General features: G+C 35.1%; 1 protein-coding gene across 4 annotated transcripts in view; it reads left to right on the top strand.

Annotated features, from left to right (window-relative positions):
* The window catches only part of NRDC (nardilysin convertase), a 108991-nt gene that overhangs the window by 59620 nt on the left and 26055 nt on the right, over positions 1-23316 (top strand). For all 4 annotated transcript variants that reach the window (XR_014144498.1, XM_081816897.1, XM_081816896.1 and 1 more), the window contains 6 exons: positions 9385-9458; positions 14757-14852; positions 16383-16505; positions 18466-18523; positions 20237-20310; positions 21679-21748. Coding sequence is in view for 3 of the 4 variants with exons in the window: in XM_081816897.1 (XP_081673023.1) it covers positions 9385-9458; positions 14757-14852; positions 16383-16505; positions 18466-18523; positions 20237-20310; positions 21679-21748 (495 nt within the window). In the remaining variant the exon portion in view is untranslated. The remainder of the gene's footprint in view (positions 1-9384; positions 9459-14756; positions 14853-16382; positions 16506-18465; positions 18524-20236; positions 20311-21678; positions 21749-23316) is intronic.

The following is a 23316-nucleotide window of genomic DNA, read 5'->3' as shown; positions in this document are numbered from 1 at the left end:
GTCAGCAGAATACACATTCTTCTTAAGTGCAGCATATCATTCTCCAGCATTTTGACATATATTACATCATAAAAATAATTCCAATAAATTTGAAAGGATTGAAATTATAGAGACTGTGTTCTGTAACTATAATGGAATGGGATTAGAAATCATTAACAGAAGGAAACTTGGGAAATTCCACACATGTGTGGAAATTAAACCATAGACTCTCAAATCAGTGGGTCAAAGAAGAAATCACAAAAGAAGTTAAAAAATACTTAGAGAATAATGAAAATGAAAACAACATACAAAAATGTATGGGATGCAGCAAAAACTGTGCTCAGAGGGAATTTATAGCTATAAATACCTCCATTACCAAAGAAAGATCTGGAAAAAAGTAAAGACCTGAAGTCAGTTAACCTAAACTTACATCTTAATTAACTAGGCAAGGAAGAGCAATTTAAACCCACGTAAATGGAAGGATAATAAAAGTGAGAGTGGAAATTGATGAAATAGGGAATAGAAAATAGAGAAAATAAAACAAAGTTGAAAAGACCAAAATTGACAAACTTCCAGCTGGACTGAAAAATGAAGACCCAGATTATTAAACGCAGGAGTGAAATAGTAAACATTTCTTTTTGTTTTTAAGATTTTTCATTTATTTAGAGAGAGAAGTGAGCATGAGTGGGGGTGGGGTCAGAGGGAGAGGCAGACTTCCCGCTGAGCAGGGAGCCTGATGTGGGACTGTATCCCAGGACCCTGGGATCCTGACCTGAGCCAAAGGCAGACGCTTTACTGCCTGAGCCACCCAGGCGTCCAGGAGTAAACGTTTCTATGGTCTTACCGAAATAAAAAGGACTACAGTACAATACTGTGAACAATTTTATGCCAACAAATACGTACTCCAGATGAAATGGACACATTTCTAAAAAGAAACAACCATTGAAACTGACTCAAGAAGACAGGAAATCTGGGAGTGCCTGGGTGGCTCAGTCGTTAAGCGTCTGCCTTCGGCTCAGGTCATGATCCCAGGGTCCTGGGTTTGAGCCCTGTATCGGGCTCCCCGCTCAGCAGGAAGCCTGCTTCTCCCTCTCCCACTCCCCCTGCTTGTGTTCCCTCTCTCTCTCTGTCTCTCTCTGTCAAATAAATAAATAAAAGCTTTAAAAAAAAAAAAAGACAGGAAATCTGGATAGACCTGTATTAAGAGATTGGATCAGTAATCAAAAACTTCCCAAGTGAAAAGTGTAGACCCACATGGCTTCACTGGTGAAACCTACCAAACATTTAAAGAAGAATTAACACTAATGCTTCATAAATTCTTTAAAAAAATAGAATGAGACACACTTTGTAACTCATTCTATGAAGTCAGTATTACTCTGATACCAAAACTAGACAATGACATCACAAGAAGACTACAAACTAATATCTCATGGATATAGATGCCAAAATCCTCAACAAAGTACTGTGAAGTTGTATCCAGCAAAATGTATAAAGGATTATACACCATGATCAGTTGCAATTTATCTCAGGAATGCAAGGTTACAAAATCAGTGTACATGCAAAATACATCATTGCAGTATACCATATTAATAGAAAAAAGCACAAAATACATCTGGCTACATAATATCAATGTAAATAGAAAAAGCATTTGACAAAATCAAGCACTCTTTCATGATAAAAGCCTTAATAAACTAGGAATAAAAGGGAACTTAATCTAATAAAGAGTATCTATGAGTAACTCACATCAAACATACTTAATGTTGATAGATTAAAAGCTTTTCTCTGGGGGCGCCTGGGTGGCTCAGTCGTTAAGTGTTTGCCTTCCACTCAGGTCGTGTTCCTGGGGTCCTGGGATCGAGCCCTGCCCTCCCTCTCTGTCTGCTGCTCCCCTTCCTTGTACTCTCTCTTTCTGTCGAATAAATAAATATTTAAAAATAAAAATAAATAAATAAAAGCTTTTCGCTGAAGATCAGGATCAAGATGTCAGCTACCACTTCTATTCAGCATTTAGGGGAGGTGTTAGCTAGCTCAATTAGATAAGAAAATGAAATAAAAGCATGCAGATTGGAAAAGAATACTATCTCTATTTGCAGATGACATAATCTTGTATAGTTGATTCTCATTGTTTGTGGAGAATTCACCTACTTACTAAAACTTATTTGTAACTCCCAAATGAATACTAGGTGCTTTCATAGTCTTTCATGGACATGTGAAAAATTTTAAAAATTGTGAAAAATTTGAGTTGCCCAGCGTACTCTCAGCTGAGGTTGAACAAGGCAACATTCTGCCTTTTTGTTTCAGCTTTCATATAGAGATGACCAGGGGTTGGAGACACTAGGGAACAGTATAATACAGTAAAAGAAACTCTGGCTTCAGAGCCTGTTTGTTGGATTTAAATCCCAACTCTGGCTCCCATTAGTGAGGTGGCCTCAAGCAAGTTACGTAATACATCTGAACCTCATTCTATCTTTTCTGAATTAAAAAAAGAATCTACTAGGATGAGATAGGATTTAAGATAATTGTGTGTGTGTGTACACACATATTTTCCTCTAGGATAGTGGTTCAGTATTTGCTAGTTCAGCAGTCATGGCAGCCTAGAGAGCATAGCTACCACAAATAATGAGAACTTGTTTATACATAATCCTATAAATTCCACAGGAGAACTGTTAGAGCTAATATTGAGTTTAGCAGGGTTGCTGGATAGAAGATCAGTGTACAAAAATCAATTGTATTTTAATACACAAGAAATGAAAAATCCAAAAATTAAATTAAGAAAAAATTCCTTTGACAATAACATGCAAAAAAATAAAATACTTAGGAATAATTTTAACAAAGGAAGTATAAGAGTTGCATGTGCAAAGCCGTGAAAAATTGGTGAAATTAAAGAAGACCTAAATTACAGGAAAACATCTCATGTTTATAGATTGTAAGACTTTATATTGTTAAGATGGTAATACTTCCCAAATTGATTTACAGTTTCAATTTAATTATTTTTAAGATTTATTTATTTGTGAGAGAGAGCAAGTGTGCACATGTGGAGCAAGGGGCAGAAGGAGAGGGAGAGAAACTCTAGCACACTCTTCTGCTGAGCCTGGAGCCTGACGCGGGGCTCTGTCTCACAACCCTGAGATCATGACTTGTGCCAAAATAAAAACTTAGCCACCCAGGGGCCCCTCAATTTAATTTTTTTTTTTTAAGATTTTATTTATTTATTTGACAGAGAGAGACACAGCGACAGAGGGAACAGAAGCAGGGAGAGTGGGAGAGGGAGAAGCAGGCTTCCCGCGGAGCAGGAAGCCCGATGCGGGGCTCGATCCCAGGACCCTGGGATCATGACCTGAGCCGAAGGCAGACGCTTAACGACTGAGCCACCCAGCGCCCCCCCCAATTTAATTTGTATCAAAATTTCAACTGCCTTATTTGAAGAAATTAATAATTTAAAATTCAATGGAAGAGACCAAGATAGCAAAAATTATTTTGAAAGAGAACAAAAGTTGAAGGACTCCTATTCCCAAATTCAGAACTAACTGAAAGGTAGGCTGCCTGGGTGGCTGTTTAATTAGAGGTAATGAAATTTTCTGAAATTAGTGTTAGTGTTTTCACAATCCTGTGAACGTAGTAAATCTGCTTAATTGTGCTCTTTAAAAGGAAATTTTGCAGTATGTGAATTATTTCTCAGTAGAACCAACATACATATTGTTTCAAAAAACTAGAGGGCTAGATGTGGGTTCTTTGAAAAAACTGATAAAATAGATAAGCCTTTCATGAGACTGGTCAAGGAAAAAAAAGTATGTGCAAGTGTCAGGAATGAAAAAGAATATGATTTGTAATCTTTCAGATATTGAAAATATAATAAGGTATTTTGAATACCTATGCCAGTAAGTGAAAAAAAAACTGGAAGCACATACATTCTTAGAAATAGAACTTGTAAAACTCACATGAGAGAAATTACAGTTAAAAAGTTTGAATAATCTTATAACCATTAAAGAAGTGAATCTGTAATGAAAAATCTCAAAAATAAACTTTTAGGTTTAGAGTTCTACAAAAACTTGAAGGAAGAAATAATTCCTCCCTCATTTATGAAGGTAGCATGATCTTGATATAAGAAAGTATAATACAAGAAAAATTACAGACCAGACTCACAATAACAATATCTAGTAAGGATGATATAGTAGTACTGAGTTGGGTTAGAAAATATAAGGTGGAGTTAACATGAGAAAATCAATTAATGTAGTTCATCACATTGTCATATTTTTTTTTTTTTAAAGATTTTATTTATTTGACAGAGCACAAGCAGGGAGAGTGGCAGGCAGAGGGAGAGGGAGAAGCAGGCTCCTGGCTGAGCAGGGAGCCCAATGTGGGGCTCAATCCCAGGACCCCAGGATCATGACCTAAGCCGAAGGCAGACTCTGACTGAGCCACCCAGGCGCCCCAATCACATTGTCAGATTGAGGAAAAAAATATATGTAGAAAAAATTGTGTGATGAAATTCGTATCTATTCATGAAGATGCTCTTAGCAAACAGAGTATGTCAACTTTCTCAATATGATATTTGATATTTTGAACCAGCCTTATATTTATTTATTTATTTTTTTTTTAAGATTTTATTTATTTATTTGAGAGAGAGAGAATGAGAGACAGAGAGCACGAGAGGGAAGAGGGTCAGAGGGAGAAGCAGACCCCCCGCTGAGCAGGGAGCCCGATGTGGGACTCGATCCCGGGACTCCAGGATCATGACCTGAGCTGAAGGCAGTTGCTTAACCAGCTGAGCCACCCAGGCGCCCCAGCCTTATATTTAATGGTGAAACCTTGAAAGCTTTCAAGTTGAACAGATACAAGACAGAGATACAGGTTGTGATCGCTTCTATTTATCATTCTATTATGCAAGAGAGAAAAATAAGCAAAATACACAGCTGTTATTATTTTTTTAATTTATTTATTTGACAGAGAACACAAGTAGGCAGAGCGGCAGGCAGAGGGAAAGGGAGAAGCAGGCTCTCTGCTGAGCAGGGAGCCCGATGCAGGACTCGATCCCAGGACCCTGGGATCATGACCTGAGCCGAAGGCAGCCGCTTAACCGACTGAGCCACCCAGGCGCCCCAATACACAGCTGTTATAGTAGGTGATATGATTGTGAGTATAGAAATTCTAATTCAGATTTCTCTAGAGATAAATTATTCACATAATTTAGTAACGTGGCTTAATATATAAAATAAAAAGTGATAAAAATGATAATGTTTAATATATGAAAGTCAGTAGTATTTCTATGTAGCAGCAACAGTTAAAATACCTTTAAAGTTGTAAAAATAAATACTCAGAAATCATTCCAAAAATTATGTATAAAGCCTCTTTTCAGGGAATATATTAAAACCTTATTGTGAGATACTAAAGAACTAAATAAATTGAGAAGAAATACTATTCATGGATTTGAAGCCTTATTTTTTTTTTAGTGATGTCAGTTTTCCTAGTTAATGTGCAGATTCAGTGATACTGCAGCCAAGATCTCAGAAGATATATGTAGTTTTAAATAGAAAAGCTAAGTCTAAAATTTATAAGGAGAGGGAGAGGGCCAGTTATTTTTGCATAGGAAAAATAACAGGATAGCAGGACTTGATGTAGGAGATACTTAGATTTGTTTTGTTTTGTAATGAGGACATTATGGTGTTAGCAGGGGGCTAAGCAAAGAGACCAATGGGACAGAACAGAAATCCTGTAAGTATGCCAACACATAGGTGAACACTTGATTTTTGATAGGGGCACTGTGGAGCAGTGATGAAAGAGCTTTTAAAAGAAATGATTCCAAGGTAATTGGGCTTCTATAAAGCCAGAAACAAAATTGACTCCTTACCTCACAACATACACAAAAGGTCAATTCCAGGTAGATCATAGATAAAAAGTAAAAAGTACAACTAAAAGTTTTAGAGATGAGTATAACTTTAGCTTTGGTAAGAATTACCAAACAAGGTACAAAATGCACAAAACCTAAAGGAAAAATGATACTACATTATATTAATCAAAAGATACTATAGGGGTGCCTAGGTGGCTCAGTTGGTTAAGCGGCTGCCTTCAGCTCTAGTCATGATCCCGGGGTCCTGGGGTAGAGCCCCACATTGGGCTCCCTGCTCAGCAGACAATCTGCTCCTCCCTCAGCCCCTCCACCCCTGCCCCCTGCTTGTGCACTCTCTCTCTCTCTGTCTTTCAAATGAATAAATAAAAATCTTTTTTTTTTTTTTAAGATTTTATTTATTTGTCAGAGAGCATAAGCAGGGGGAGTGTCAGGCAGAGGGAGAAGCAGGCTCCCTGATGAGCAGGCTCCCTTATGAGCAAGGAGCCCGATGCAGGACTCGATCCCAGGATGCTGGGATCATGATCTGAGCTGAAGGCAGACACCTAACTGACTGAGCCACCCAGGCATCCCAATAAAAATCTTAAAAAAAAAAAAGATGCTATAAAGAGTGGGGAAAAAAACAAGTATAAAGTAGAAGACTGTATTTGTAACACATAACCAAGGACTTATATTTAAAATAACTATCATTGATTTTTAATTATTAGATTATATGTATAATTATATATAACATAATTAAATGTATAAAATGAGTAAGTATATATATTATTAGAATCAGAAAAAATACAACCTAATAGAAAAAAAGCCTTAAAACAGGTATTTTACAAGAGAAAAAATTCAAATGATTAATAAATATCTGAAATGGTATTCAATCTCGTTAGGAATCAGGAAAATGTAAATTAAAGCCAGTATGAGATTTAACTGTATTCGTAAAAGTTGCAGTAAATACTAAAGTCTGATTATACCAGGTGACAGTGATACAAATTTTGGTTTTATCTAGTGCTGTTGAACATGTGCATGTATACACTATTACCTAGGAGTCCTTTCCTAGATTTATACCTAGACAAACTTGTGCAAATGTGCCCAGTACACTTTGATAAGAATTTATGGCAGCATTGGTTGTAATAGTCCAAACATGGAGCCGGCCCAAATGTTCATGTGCAGTAGCTTGGATGAATAAATTAATGCAGTGGAATATTCTGCAGTGAAAATAAATGAACCGCAGCCACATGTACCATCATAGATGAATATTAAAATAAATAGGTAAATAAGACATAAAGAATACATACAGTATATTTCCATTTAGATAAACTCAGAAACAAAACTAGATTGTCTAGAACATGCATTCTCAGCAGGGAGGATCTTTTTTATGTTGGTGGCAAAAATTGGTTCTTTGGAGGTAAAAAAAAAAATGGTCAGTATCATAATGGTTTGTGGCCCTCCAAAGCTTAACACTACCTGGCAAAATCTTTACTTAGTATTTAATTTCTGTTTTGAGTTTTCTTGAGTATCACATGAGCACCATTTATAGTGATATGAGTTTATAGAAGATGGACAAAGCATATACAATGTCAGTACTACAAAACTGTTGGATAGGTGATTGGAGGACTTTCAAATGATTGCTTGATGTTGAAGTCATCAGTAGAGGTGGTCTACACATGCTAGTTGGTTCCATTAGCTGCTTTGTGAATGTTTGTTTGATACTCTGTGCTTTTGTGTATGACTTTGGCATTAAGAATTAAATAGAAATATGCTCTTTTATTATTTAATTGAACAAAAGTTATTCAACCCATTAGTTATACCAATACTGAAAAGAAGAAAATGTCAACTATCTTAATATCTAGTAGCTAATTAAGTTAAAAGTTTCTTTTTTGGATCAAGCAAAAGGGAAAAGTTTACTAAGTATTGTAGGAAATTAATTTTTTCAGTTGTTTTATTTGCTGGAAAAGTAGATGTTAATTTAAAAATTTTGTTTGCATTGCTGTTATATAAATGGATACATATGTAATTTGATGCATCACAATTTATGTAAATAAATTACATTAAAAAGCAAATAACAGTTATAAAGGTAAGTGAAATATCGATAGCCTTTAAACTTTTAACTTTTAGGGGTGCCTGGGTGGCTCAGTCATTAAGCGTCTGCCTTCGGCTCAGGTCATGATCCCAGGGTCCTGGGATTGAGCTCCACATCGGGTTCCCCGCTCAGCCGGGAGCCTGCTTCTCTCTCTCCCACTACCCCTGCTTGTGTTCCCTCTCAGGCTGTGTCTCTCTGTCAAATAAATAAAATCTTTAAAAAAAAAAAACAACTTTTAACTTAAAAAATTTAATCATTTCTAACCCTGTATTGAGTAAAAGAGTAGGCTTTATATACCTTATATGTATATAAAAAAAAATCACAGATACACATACAGATAAATAGTATATCTGTGATATTAGAAGTTCAAGGAGAGTGATTAGGGGAAAATCTGAAAAGGCTACTTAGGGTTGATAATGGGGAAAAAGAAAGGCAAGAAACACTGGTCTAGAAATGCATGTATGGGTGATAAAACTATAAAGAAAAGCAAAGAAGTGATTATCATAACATTCAGGATATTAACTCTGAGGATAAGATAGGTGCTGGGTGCTTTTAGAATTATGACAGTGGTCTGTTTTTTGACTTACGGGGTAGTCACTTAGGTGTTTACATTATAGTTATGCATTAGTCTCTATGTTCATGTTTTATGTACATTTCTGTATGGGTGTTACAATGAAAAAGAGATAGTTTGTAGACTTTATGGAAATGCAGAAAATAATTAGATTTTACATATGCATGGTTATGAACTTAAACTTGTTTTTTAAAAGATTTTATTGATTGATTGATTGAGAGAGAACGCGTGCGTGCACAAGCCAGCTGAGGGACCGAGGGAGAGGGAGAGAGAATTTCAGACTCCATGCTGAGTGCAGAGCCTGATGTGGGGCTTGATCTCACAACCCTGAGATCATGACCTGAGCCCAAATAAAGAGTCAGAGGCTTAGTCAGCAGAGCTACCCAGGCGCCCCCACCTTAGTAAATATTTTTTTTTAAGATTTTATTTATTTGTCACAGAGACAGAGAACACAAGAAGGGAGAGGGGCATAGAGAGAGAGTGAGAAGCAGACTCCCCACTGAGCAGGGAGCCCGAAGTGGGGTTTGATCCCAGGATCCTGGGATCATGACCTGAGCCGAAGAACCAACTGAGCCACCCAGGCATCCCCAACTTAGTAAATTTCTTTCTTTTTTTTTTTTTTTTTTTAAAGATTTTATTTATTTGACAGAGAGAGACACAGTGAGAGAGGTTCGGAACACAAGCAAGGGGAGTGGGAGAGGGAGAAGCAGGCTTCCCGCGGAGCAGGGAGCCTGATGCGGGGCTCGATCCCAGGACCCTGGGATCATGACCTGAGCCGAAGGCAGACGCTTAACGGCTGAGCCACCCAGGCGCCCCCAACTTAGTAAATTTCTTAAACAAAAAATAGATGTTGACCGATTAAAAGATTTCTCTGAACAGAAACAGAAATGCCAGGGTTTGTTTTTTATTTTTCAGATGGGCTCAGTTCTTCATTCATCCGCTAATGATCAGAGATGCAATTGACCGTGAGGTTGAAGCTGTTGATAGTGGTAAGATAAGTGCTTTATATCTTACGACTATTTCTTGCATTGAACTAGGTATTTAGCACATATATGATTCTTTATCACTAGACCATTTTATCTTTATATCATAAAGGGCTAAAATGAAATCAATGTGTCATTTATTCCTAAACCATTAAATGTCTTAATTTAGTGTAGATTTGAAATAAAAGAATGATAGAGTATTGTTTTTCAGTCTTTGTTTTTTGAGGGTTTTACCATAGTGATTAATCTTTTGCAGGATGGTAGCCTAATCCTTAAAGCTAATGCTGGGTGTTAAAACGTTAAAAGCTCACATAACTCCTTTTTCATGAAGAGACATTTTCTCTGAGGCTTTAAGTACCATTCTGATATTTAAATAGCTTACCCTTTGTTACCTCTATGTACCTGTGCTTTGTAGTTTGAATTTTGGTTGTTCTGAAAACAATTGTGATATATTTATGGATGAAGAAACTAAATCCCTGAGTAGGAAATGCATTTAATTTTGTTTTTTGACAGTTTTTCTTGTCTTTAGGATGTAAAGAATGAAGACCGTAAGGAAAACTGTACTTATATAGGGTGAGGCTTCATTATAGAGCTGTGCTGTAAATATCCCTTAATTACAGAGTACCAATAAATAGCACCAACATAGAATAACCCTGCTTGCCTTATTTTAGCATTGGAAACATGTAATACTACTCTTGGGTCACTTTAAGTTCATATAGGTTATGCTTGGCTTGCAAGAACTTAAGAGGCAGGTTTCTGCACTGGTTTCTGCTTTTGTGGCATTTTTCCTCTTTGGCTTGATTCAGTGTCGAGTTGTAATGACTTACTGCATTCATTAAGCTGAGTAAACTATAGATGGTTACAAAGAGCCATCTGTCTGGAAGTCATCAGATTTGTGTTTTACTTCTAGAAATTTAACTGATTGTGGCCCTCAACTTATTTGTAAAAGAGGGTGGGATGGAGTTCTCTTCCTCCTAGCTCTTCTAGCTCCTTTTAATCAAGGATTCATTTTCTTCATTTTTGTTATTTGCCTACCACAATGTCTCTTTTATCATAGATCCAGATAAGTATTTGTTGAGTGGATGACAAACCAAAATAACCAAGGAAAACTAAAAGCCTTTCATACTTTTTGAGACCTAGGAACTGTTTTCTGTCGTAGATACTTTGAAGTATATTTTTCTTCATACAGTTTCTAGATTGGGTTCAGGTGTTAGTATTTACAAAATAAAACCTTTAATTCAATTTTCCAGTTTAAGTCAAAATAATGTAGTTATGTAATAAGTAGTTTGGGTTTAAAATGAACTTAAACTAAAAGCTTTTTTGTTTTTGTTTTGCTCTGCTCATTTATTTGTCTTTTTAAAAAATTTTTTAAATTTTAAAAGATTTTATTTATTTGACACAGAGAGAGCGTGCAGAAGCAGGCAGAGCAGCAGGCAGAGGGAGAAGCAGGCTCCTGGCCGAGCAGGGAGCCCAATGCGGTGCTCAATCCCAGGACCCTGGGATCGTGACCTGAGCTGAAGGCAGACACCTAACGACTGAGCCACTCAGGCGCCCCATTTGTTTTTGATGAGAGGAGACCTAGTTCAATTTGTGACCTGATACAAAGAGCTCAGTATATGTCATTAGTCACTTAACCTTCCAAGTGTGAAGGATTTACTTAGATCAGGGACATGGGGGAGCTCTTAAATTGTAACTGGTGTAATAACTTTAGTATTCATTAACCAGGTTCAAAAGTTCAATAATCTGATGTTACTTTCTTCTATTCAGTTGTGATAGTCTTTCTTCTAACATTCTTAATCACATGTTTTTAGTTGCCTGCTTGCTTGGATGGCATTCCTTGTTAGAGAAGTTGAAGGAACGTTCAGCTTTTCCTGGCAGATTCATCTTTTCATTTTCCTTTTTTTTTTTTTTTTTATTCCTCTCCACCTGCTTATAAAAAAGATTCTTTCCTGGGTTTTTAATTTATTTTGTAGTTCTGACTTCATTACTCTATCACTGTGCCCTGCATTGACGATCTATTTTTGTTCTAATCTTTCAAAGGAGTGGTTATACACTTATATTTATAAGCATTTATTTATACATTGCAGATAGGTATGTTCAGTGTTTTACAGTTTTCTTGAATACATTTGATAACAGAAACTCATGTCAGTGTCCACAGGGTAGGTTTTAAAATGGGATTAACTTACTGCTAAAAGAAGATTGTAGAGAAAAAAAATTGTTCTTAATGATTAGCTTTTTATTTTATTTTATTTTTAAGATTTTATTTATTTATTTGACAGAGAGGTAGAGAGAGAGCACAAGTAGGCAGAGAGGCAGGCAGAGGGAGAGGGAGAAGCAGATTCCCTGCCGAGCAGGGACCCTGACGCGGGGCTCAGTCCCAGGACTCTGGGATCATGACCTGAGCTGAGGACAGACACTCAACCAACTGAGCCACCCAGGCGCCCCTAGCTTTTTATTTTAATGATAGTCCATACTCACATAAATATAATTTCCTACACAATGTGTCCTGATGATTGAGATTGAAAATATGGCGAAAGCCTTTTTAAATCTAATCAAGTAGCAGAATGTGTTCTCTCAGTGTTCAGATACTTATACTCTATTTTTATCAGTTGTTGTGGATATATCACTTTGTGAATATGTTTACATGTCTACTCTATTATCTTCCTGTTGCCACTAAAACAAATTACCGGAAACCAAGTGACTCAAAATATCACAAATTTATTTTCTTAAACTTTGGAGGTCAGAAGTCTAAATTATTTCCTTACTTAGCTGCATTCCTTTTGGAGGCTCTAAGAGAGAAGCTGTTTCCTGGCCCTTTCCACCTTCTAGTTACCATTTGTGTCCCTGGGCTATGGCTCCTTTCTCTGTCTTAAAAGAGTCATCAGGGTAGAACCTTCTCTCTGAACTCTGCTTGTGTCTTTTCTGTGACTTTGACCCTCTTGCCTTTCTCTTATAAGGACCCTTAGGATTACATTAGGACCACCCAGATAATCCAGGATAACCTCTCCTTCTCAGGATCCTTAATTTAATTCATACCCGCAAAGTTCCTTTTACCATGTAAGGTAACCCATTCACAGGTTTTGGAGATTAGGATGTATACATCTTTGGGGGCTCTTATTCAACCTACCACACTTTATAATGGAATTGTTTTTCTTGTCTTGTAGCCATATCTTCATATTTTTTTAACGGAGTTTGTTTTGTTTTTTAATTTACTTTGTTGAAGCTACGTATATATTTTTTACTGTCCCATTATTGATTTAGACTTTATGGTTTATAACTAAAGTATTTTGAATACGTTTACTTCTGTTTCTTCCCTTCCCTACTGTCACCACTTTAGTTTCCACTCTCTTCAAATATAACAGTGATGACCCCTGATCAGTTTTCTTGTCTCTCCTTTGCTTCCCTTCAACCCATTCTCCACTTTTACAACTAGAATGAACTTGCTAAAGTCCAAATCTGATAATGTGACTCTCCTAACATCTGCAGATGTTTATTAAACATATACAACACTTTGCCATTACTCCTATGATAAATAATAATAGCTGACATTTATTGAGCATGTATTATATGCATTGTTGTGATTGTTATTCCCCATTTTCCATATTTGACATCCTTATCCCCATAGGCTTAGAGAGGTTAGTACTTAGAGTTTCAGAATCAGCCATTTCCCCAGTTTTTTTCAAAATTTTTTTTTTCCTTATCTCTTCAGCCTGGTGTCTTGCCTCTGCTTTGATTCTGAACATGTGCTCAACCAAAAAACTATTTCTGTTTCAGAGGTGCCATAATCTCCTTCTTCTTTAAGATTTTCTCCTTAGAATGTTTTACACACTCCCATTTCTCCTTCTGTTCCTATTCCCTAGAAAACTCTAGTTTGTCCCTCAGTGCTCAGCTTGAGTCATTCCCCAGAAAGCCTCCATTTCTAAGTGGCCCCCCCCATAAAGTCACACACACAAATAAGACAAAATTAGGTGACAGTCCTTTTATATTTTCGTAATACCCTATGTGTTGTAACACTTAACCATAGCAAACTGCAATTTCTATTGACTCTAAGCTCCTGTGATTATTAAACAGCTCCACTGGCCTCTTTGCTGCCTTTGAACTCAGTGAGGTATTTCTTGTCTCTTAAAGCCTTTGAATTTATAATTTCCGTACCTAGAAGACTTCCCCAAAACTTATATCATCCTCACTTTATGTGGATTTTGCTCACTTGTCACCTCCTCAGTCCTTTTATGACCACCCTGTTGTCACACTCTATTCTCTTACACAGATTTATTTTTCTTATAGCACCCACCACTGATATTATGTTTAGAATCTATTTGTTGGTTTATTTATTGTTTATCTCTGCTACTAGAATATAAACTACTTGAGGGCAGGGCCTGGGTCCCCCCCCTTTTTTTTTTCACATTTCTACCTCTAGCAACTGGTTCAGTAGTACCTGCCTCATAGTAGATGTTCAGTAAATAATTGTTGAAGGAATAGATCTTATCTTATTTAATCCTTATAAAAATCCTATGAACTAAGTACTAATAACTCCATTTTATAGATGCTGAAATAGAATCAGGAAAGTTAGAGAATATCCTCAAGGTTGTACAGCTTAGTATATGGCAGAAGTTGGATTCTAGCCAAGATATTTCTGACTTCACATTGATTTTTCTTAACCATTAATACTTTCTTACTGACATAGCTGGTTTTGGAGGAAATTTCAACAATATATATGACAAAGTTCCCAGGTAATAAGGAATTTGATTTAACATTTTATTAGCACTTTATCAGTAAATTCTTGGATATAGCATCCTAGAATTGAAACCTTCAGGTCATTAACTATCTTGTTTCATTTGAAAATAAGGGAAAACCTCTAGAAAGGTGTACTGACTGCCCAAAATTACAGACTGTGTAAAGTCATAGAGTCTGGGCTACGTCATTGAGTTATCCACTTCAGTCTTAAAACACACAATTCAAAAATTAATTTTTTAAAATTAATTTTTTATTTTTAAATAAAGATTTTATTTATTTATTTGACAGAGAGACACACAGCAAGAGAGGGAACACAAGCAGGGGGAGTGGGAGAGGGAGAAGGAGGCTTGCCGCGCAGCAGGGAGCCCGATGTGGGGCTTGATCCCTGGACTCTGGGATCATGACCTGAGCCGAAGGCAGACGCTTAACGACTGAACCACCCAGGCCCCCCCAAAATTAATATTTGTTACTTCCTTACTTTCAGTTCTGTGCAGTTCAGTTCTTGAATTTCCGTTAATAAAGCAAATACTGAATTTCATTTTATTAAAAGTGTTTCTTTAAAACTGACAGAATATCAACTTGCAAGACCTTCTGATGCAAACAGAAAAGAAATGTTGTTTGGAAGCCTTGCGAGACCTGGACATCCTATGGGGAAATTTTTTTGGGGTAAGATGCTGAATACTTCATCTTATTTCATATTTTCTAATTGAGGAAGATTGAAAATAGGAAAAGTTGATAAAGAATGGAAGATTATGAAAGCAGAGTAGTTAGGTTCCTTTTACCTTTTAGGATAAGTAGGCAGCTTTTCAAATAGAAAATAATTGAGCGTGCATGTATTTGGTTCTCTAACATTGGGTATATCAAGAATAGCACCTAACATTTTGTGAATGCTTTTTGAGTATCAGATACTCTGCTAACACTACATGAATTACCTCATTTGATCATCGTAACAATGTTATGAGCCAGGTACCATTATCTCCATTTAAAGATAAAGAAACAGGCTCAGGGAAGTTATTTAATTCGCTTAAATCACACAGTGGTGGATGTGAGATTTGAACCTCTGTTTATATGATTATAAAGTCTGTGCTCTACCCCAGCCTGACATTTCCATTTATCAACAGAGATTCAGCAATGATTTCTGTAATAGTTTTTGAGCTGTGACCAAATTTTGTTTAATCAGTAAGCTGTTTAAATAGTATCTGTTTTTCATAATGGCTTTTTCTTAGTGTTAGAATTCAGTTATAGCCTCATATTAACCCTCTTGACCATACTGTAGAATCTGGGATAGTTGATCTAAATAGTACTCAGCCATCAAAAAAAAAAGAAATCTTGCCATTTGCAGTGACGTGGATGGAACTAGAGGGTATTATGCTAAGTGAAATAAGTCAGTCAGAGAACGACAATTATCATATGATCTCACTGATATGTGGAATTTAAGAAACAAAACAGAGGCTCATAGGGAAGAGAGGAAAAAATAAAGCAAGACGAAATCAGAGAGGGAGACAAACCATAAGAGACTCTTAATCATAGGGAACAAACTGAGGGTTGCTAGACGGGAGGGAGGATAGGGAAGATGGGGTAACTGAATGAAGGACATTAAGGAGGGCATGTGATGTAATGATCACTGGGTATTATATAAGACTGAATCACTGACCACTACCTCTGAAACCAATAATACATTATATGTTAGTTAATTGAATTTAAATTAAAAAAATGGGAAATAAACAGAACTTCATTCAAAGGATGTTTTGCTTCCCTGTTTATTTTGTACAGTTATATACATTTTATATGACAACCTTAGTTTATATGGTTTATTTTTAAGGATTATGTAGAATATTAATAAAATAATTCAGAGATAAAACCTGAATTGAATACTAGACTAATTATTAAGAGAGGAAGCTTAAGACAGCTGCTGTTGTTAAGGTATTGCCAAATGGAGCTTAATTCCTATGTGTTAAAATATATGTCAGAATTGTTTTTGTGAATTTTTGTCGTATATTGATGTTATTGTTTGTTATACACTAGTTCTATATTCTTGAGTCACTTAGGTTATTTCATTACTTACGTATTAGTAGCAGAGTATGCATTTTTGCTGTGGAGACTTTTGACAAAGTAAACTTTAAAAAAATTTTTAATTTCAGTATAGTTCAAAATAAACTTATTAATTTCTGTGATCTTTTTCATCCTTTTTTACAGGAAATGCTGAGACACTCAAACAGGAGCCAAAAAGGAATAATATTGATACGCATGCTAGATTGAGAGAATTCTGGATGCGTTACTATTCTGCTCATTACATGACTTTAGTGGTTCAATCCAAAGGTAGTATACTATCTATTACTGCCCTTAGAATTAGTGTTGCAGTGTACTCTTAATTATTTTAGTGCTTGATCCTAATATGACCTAAAGGAAATCAGGATTTGGAAAAGTCATATAGCAAGGGCACAGCTTAGGGAAGCACAGCATCATCTGATTCTCAGGCAAATGTTTTTTTCTTTTAGAGAAAGGTCTTATCTCTAGGCTAGTCTAGGCTAGTCTGTGAATATACTAATGTACTAATAGGTCATGAATTGGTCTTTTAAGTCACATTCAGATGCTGCCTCTGTTATCTTTGGCTTTGCATTTAATCTGTATTGATCATAAACTCTGACAGGGCAAGGTGTCTATCTTTTCATCTTTACATAGGGTCCAGTAAAATGGCATGATTAATTGAAATCCATCATAGTAATGATAGCAAAAGTATCTTAAATGTATTGATCAGTACTTCTGTTCTTTTCCTTCTTTTATCATTATCTTCAGTAACTTGTATTAACTTTTTCTCATTAAAGAAATGATAGCTTTCTTTTGTTTTCTTTATATTGCAATCTCTTTTGTTCAGTTGTCAAACTGTTCTTTTTTGACATATCTTATAGTTTGCACATTTATTTTTGAAAAAGTAACCTTCTCACCTGATACGACTCTTCCTTTTTATAAAATTTTGTTCTGTCATGTCAAAATTAAAATTAGAGCTAACTTGGCACTTAAATATAAAACATTTTTGCATTTAGGGTCAAAATTAATTTATTAAAGTTGACTTGAATGTAAAGCTATGGATACAGAATGATAGATTCTTTTGTCCAGACTACAGATGTGCTTCTAGATTCCCTTTACAACATTTGTTAAAATAGGCAGTTCCATATTCGGTGTATAATTTACAATTTATTTCCAAGTCTTTCACAAATGTGCATTTTTCTTCAACTGTGTATTATTTCCTTTGCATTCTCTTCCTCTGTGATGACAAATATAAGAGCTTATTAATGCTTGTTGCAAATTTCTAAAGTAAGTCCTAGATATTTGATAAGAGAAACTTGTACAATTTAAATTCAGTTGTTTTTAAGCTTTAGCATTTATTATACCATTTAAAAGTTAAATATCTAGGGGTGCCTGGGTGGCTCAGTAGGTTAAGCATCGGACTCTTGATTTCAGCTCAGGTCTTGATCTCAGGGTAGTGAGTTCAAGCCCCATGCTGGGCTTAAAAAAAAAGATTATATATGTATATTATACAATTTATAAAATAGTGTTTTTTAAGTGCATAAAATAAGATTTCAATATCTATATAAATGGTATATAAGAGATTCAGAGCTTGATTAATTTGTATCTTGGTTTTTACTGGGGCACCTCTTGAAAATTAGTGAAACATGTCTGTTGGAACTAACAAATACTATTCATTGATAGTAATGAGTCAGTGAGATAAAGGGAAAAGGTTTCTTTTTGAACTTAGATCTGCTTTACTAGAAATTGCAAAAGAATTTTGTATGAAATATAAGAATCAAAAGAAGATGAAAATCATATGAAACCTAAGAGGAATACTTACAGATCAAAGCCTTAGCAAGTATAAAATAATGTAAAATAAATGGAGTGTAAAAGTACTAATGAGATGCTGAGAAAGAAGGATCAGTATGGTGTGGGTTAATTGGGAGAAACCTTCCTAGAGGAAGTAAGTTTTGGAATGGAGTAGGAGGATGGTTGGTATATTCTTAATCTCTTGGCTCTCCACACTGCCTAATGATAAACAAAAACTTTTTTTTTTACTTGTGTACTTTTTCTAACTTTATCAGCTGGAAATACTTAACTGTTATTTTTGTTGTTGTTGTTACTCATTACTGGTTAAGGAGTGGCAAGTAAAGCCCAAATCAAAGTATTCCTTTGTTTTATACCTAAAGATAGGAGAGAAATCTAATTGCATTTCTACCTTAAATAACAACCTTGCATTTCCCTGTTTCCTTCCTGCCCTCCCCACAAGAAACACTGGATACTTTGGAAAAGTGGGTGACTGAAATCTTCTCTCAGATACCAAACAAGTAAGACATTTTCATAAACCATATACTTTTAGAGTTAAAGAGGCATCTTCTTGTATGAGTCCCAGAGGTTCTTTTTTTTTTTTTTTGTGGGGGGAGGGGTGTTATTTTTTAAACAGGTGATTAAATTAAAACCTAAAGTGGTTTAGCAAGATCACACAGTCTTTGAGTGGGAAAACTAAGATGAGAACCCAAGTTTCTATAATTTCTGTAGTTCAAAATTTATAAGCTTGTAAACTTACAGTAAGCAGTAATGCTGAAGATTTTATGGCTCCTTTTACATTTATTCAGAGTTTTTCTGTTACTGTATAGAGTGTTTGAAACTGTGATATAAAAGCAGGTATTATATTGAGAGGCAGAATATATATATACATACACACTTGTATCCCTCAGAACAAATTGTGTTCTGAAAGTTTGTTTCTTAAGTCAGTTGTTTGGGACTTGGAATGCTCTCCCCCATAAAACAAATAATCTTGTAGGTTACGATTGACTTCCCATACTAACTAAAAAGTCTATTTCATGTAGTTGAACCAAATTATCTTTTACTAGAAATTGCCTATATGGTTCCAGTTCAAAAAGCTACTACTTTTTGTCTACCTCAAATTCATCAAAATAATACAAATATTTAAGATACACTTTGTTACAACATTTTTGTTACAAAGAATACCAAAAAATTAATTCTGAAGCAATTAAGTCCTTCCTACTCCTAGTAGTTTGTATTTTAATACAATAAATGAAATCAGGTTTTTTTCTTGCATCAGGTGAGTAAGTTAGATTTTTTTTCCAGTTCCTCATTCTAGGACATAATTTATGAAAGCAAAATTGGCTGTGGAAATGTTAGAATAATTTGTAGTAACAACTGGTTGGTTATTATTAACTTGGCTTTATGTAAATTTCCATTGATAATTAGCAGTACTTTTTGTGTATGGAAAGATAATGAAAGCCATGCCAAAGTTGTGGGGTTGTTTCGTTTGTTTTGTTTGTTTTGATAAGAAATGAGTATGAGCTATGGAAATGTCGAATGGTAGATTGAAATGTGTTTTACTGTGAACCTTTAGCAAAAAAATCAGAGGTATATTGCCTAGAGGAATTCATTAGGTCCTGTCAATCCCTGATAAGCATTTTTAGAAGTTCTCTTAAATAATATTCACTAACAACTTTGGTTCCTTAATCGGACAGGTTAAAAAGTCTTCTGGGTATTTAATAATAATGCATATTGACCATATTTGAGAAGAAACAGTTAACAGTATCCTCAACCAGATGAGAAGCCTCTAGAAGGAGAGTCCATGTCTTTTAAATACCAAAGTACCTAATACAGTGCTTGATATTCAATAATCATTCCATATATACTTGTTGAATTAAAAATATCTCTAGTATGTCTTCTTTCTGAAATGGCTTTATATGGGAGGAGAACTGAAGTTGAATGGGGCTGATAGAGGCAGTAAATATTGGGAGGGGAGGCCCCTTCACTTCACTTCATTGTTTTCTGTCTCCCATGAGTTTTAGAGATATTCGAGTTACTGGGACTGAGGTGAAGAATAGGTTAAGCTCAGGATTTTGGTGGCTTTGTTGCCATCTATTTGCTTATGCCTAGAATGCTTTTCAGCCAGGAGTATGTAGAATAGATTATAAATACCTATCAGTTAGGCATCCCTAAAGATACTGCTTATAAAGGCTTTTGCCAATTAAATTTTAATATATTTGTTTTATTTTCAGTGGGTTACCCAAACCAAACTTTGGCCATTTAACGGATCCATTTGACACACCAGCATTTAACAAACTTTATAGAGGTTCGTGAACCAAAGGTTTAAAACTGTTTGAAATAACTGTAGCGCATTCTCTAAAACTTAATTGAGGCTGCCAATTTTCTTTGAAAATGACAACACAACAGAAAGTACAGCTGGGTTGGAAAGGGAGTGGAAGGACAGAGGAGATCTCCAGTTAGTGACAGACAGCAGGCCAGTAACGGGGGGCAGATTTGTCTGCTGCCCTGCTGCTACTCAAGTCTGTTTTATGCTTTCACCCTGTTTTCCCCTTGTTCCCTTTTGTCCTTTGGTTTCCATTTCTTTCCTATTTCATTTTATCTATGCTCTGCTCTTTATTACCTTTAAAAAGAGAAAAATAGAGGAGGGATAACACTTTGGAAATTATTTCCTTTTATCTCAATTATAAAAACAATTTTTTTAAATGAAGAAAAATAAAAATAAAAATGAAGTGTAAAGAAATGGGAAGATCACCCTTAAATCTTACCATGTAGAGAAGTCATTTTAGCAAATTTCCTTTCGTTTCTATAGGTATATTTTAACATAGTTGAGGTGATAAAGTATATACACTTCTATCTCTTGCTTTTTTCATTTAATATATTTGTGAGAATTTCCCAATGAGCCATCACATGGTTATGCTATAATTTACAAAACAATTTGTCCATAGTGAATATTGCAGAAATATTCCTAATTCACCTTTTCTCTTTCTTTGCTCTTTTATCATGGCAGATTTTTTCCCCTCTTTTTCCTGATTGCCTAGGTATTCCCTCCTCTTCTTCCTTTACCCCATTGCCAGTCTCTCTCCTCTTCCCTTTCTTTGATCAATGTTTTGTCACACCCTTTATCTGCTGCCTGCTCCATTCTATCTAAACTGACTCTTCCCAGAGACAACTTATTTTCTGTTGTATTCTTTCTGGCTTTATATTTTCTCTTCATAGAATCATAGAGTAATAGCACTGGGAAGAATTGTAGAGCTACTTTAACCTAACCCACTTTCCATACCATAAGAAAACAGAGAAAGATTTAAATGAGAATGATTTTCCTCAAGGTTACATAAACACATAGCAAGATAGAAGTAGGGCTAGATCTCGACCATGGGTCTCCTGACTTCTAGTCCTGTATCCTTTCTTGCAAGAAGGGATCCTTCTTAGGAGTATTTCGTATTTTCATAGTTCTTTTATCTGTTTTCTCTACCTGTGAAACCAAACTGAAAAGAAATTTATAAAAATTACATTATTCAAATTGGAAAATTGGCAACTTGAAATAATAATTGCATTGTATATAACCTTCCCCTGTTGGAGGATGAAATATATTGAATTAAAAAAATTCGTGTAGCATAAAAAAAATTATGGAGAAACACTTATATCTGTTTTTCTGAAAAATATTTTTGTTTAGTTGTTCCAATCAGAAAAATTCATGCTCTGACCATCACATGGGCACTTCCCCCTCAACAGCAACATTACAGGTAAGAGTGCAGGGCAAATTTACTCCATTGGAAACTGAATGAAAGTGATATTTTGAAAGCATATTAAATGGTTTCAATTTGAGTTCTGTTATGTGATAAACTGGGACCTCACTACTGGAGTTTTCAAGCCTGGCTATATATTTTAATGTCTTCGTAGGTATAAAAACTAGAGTTTTCTTATAGCTAGTTTCCTTTCCTGAGTCTTTGAAATTAAGTATTTGTGTGAATGCTAACTTTTATAATTATTTTCTTTAGTACTTTGAGTACAAAAATATATTAGCTTATGATTTATTTGTCAGTGGGGAACATTCAGTTTGAGCTTGTCAAAAGTAAAATGATTTTGAGCCTAGAATATGACTACAACCTAAATCTGAAGGACCTACACCTTTGAGGTGGTAATGAGTTAGGGAAGAGTTATATAGATTAGGAAAACATTTTCCCAACTTACTTACATAGTTATATGAGCAGAATAGCATGGGCAAGAAGTTCTTTAAAGATAAGGATCAGTCAATGCCTACAAATACTTTTCTGATTAAAAACAAATGCTAATGAACTGATAAGAATTTACCTTATTTTTTTAAAACCATTACCAACAAAACAAACCCATGAGGATAACAAGCAGAAAGAAAATAATGTTGCTTAAGCTCAGTAGAAACTTTTTTTTTCACATATATGATAGAATATTCAATCATCCTATCAAGTTAACAAGAATGGTATGCCTCCAGTGAGAAAGCAGAGAACGTGTATTGTCTAATTGCTTTTGGTGCAAGGATAATACAGGAAAAAGCAATATACATTAATTGTGTAGTTATGGTAGAGTGTCCCCAAAAGTGTTAAAATTATTATATGCATATTTAAAAGTTTATTCTATTTAACTTTTTACTATAAAAAAATACATGCTTATAAAATATTAAATAGGACAAAAGGGTATTAAATAAAAAGTAAAGCTGTGCTTCCAATTTTTGTTTCCTGAAAAATAGGCCCAACATTAATAGTTTCTTATATATCCTTCAGACATTAAACAGTGAATATGAAACATTTTTTTATGGAGATGAAACTATACTATATATACTGTTCTTCCTTTTTTGGGCAATGCTTATTTTTCTAATTAACAAAGGCTTGTTTATCCTCTGATTGATTACTAAGGTAGTTTATTGCAGAAATCCTGAAAATTACTGAAAAGCAGGAAAAAGTCATTCATGATTATGTTTTCCAAAGAATGTTAAAATTTCTGTATGTTTCCATCCAGTTATTAATTTTTATGGATGATTTATTTGTTTTAATGTGCCCTTCATCATGATTCATTTTGAATCTCTAATTATGTGAATTAGGCTTTTGGGGGAGCTTTTTTTTTTTTTTGTGCCCCACAAAGAAGCAAATGTTTATCCCTACAGAGTAACCAAATACAAAACTGTTAGTTTTGTTTCAGATGCAGATGTTGTGTAATCTATGGCATTCATTCTTTAACTAATTTACTTCCCCTACATCAGTCTTAGTATAGATGTAATTCAAATTCATATTTTGAAACAATTTTGTGTGGGGTTTGGGGATTGCTTATGTAGTTGAGA

The sequence above is a fragment of the Leptonychotes weddellii genome, chromosome 4, assembly GCF_054177405.1.
Source record: "Leptonychotes weddellii isolate Sample4059 chromosome 4, ASM5417740v2, whole genome shotgun sequence".
NCBI classification, from domain to species: Eukaryota; Metazoa; Chordata; class Mammalia; order Carnivora; family Phocidae; genus Leptonychotes; species Leptonychotes weddellii.
Note: the sequence above shows the minus strand (reverse complement) of the source record. Positions and strands in the feature narration are given on the sequence as shown.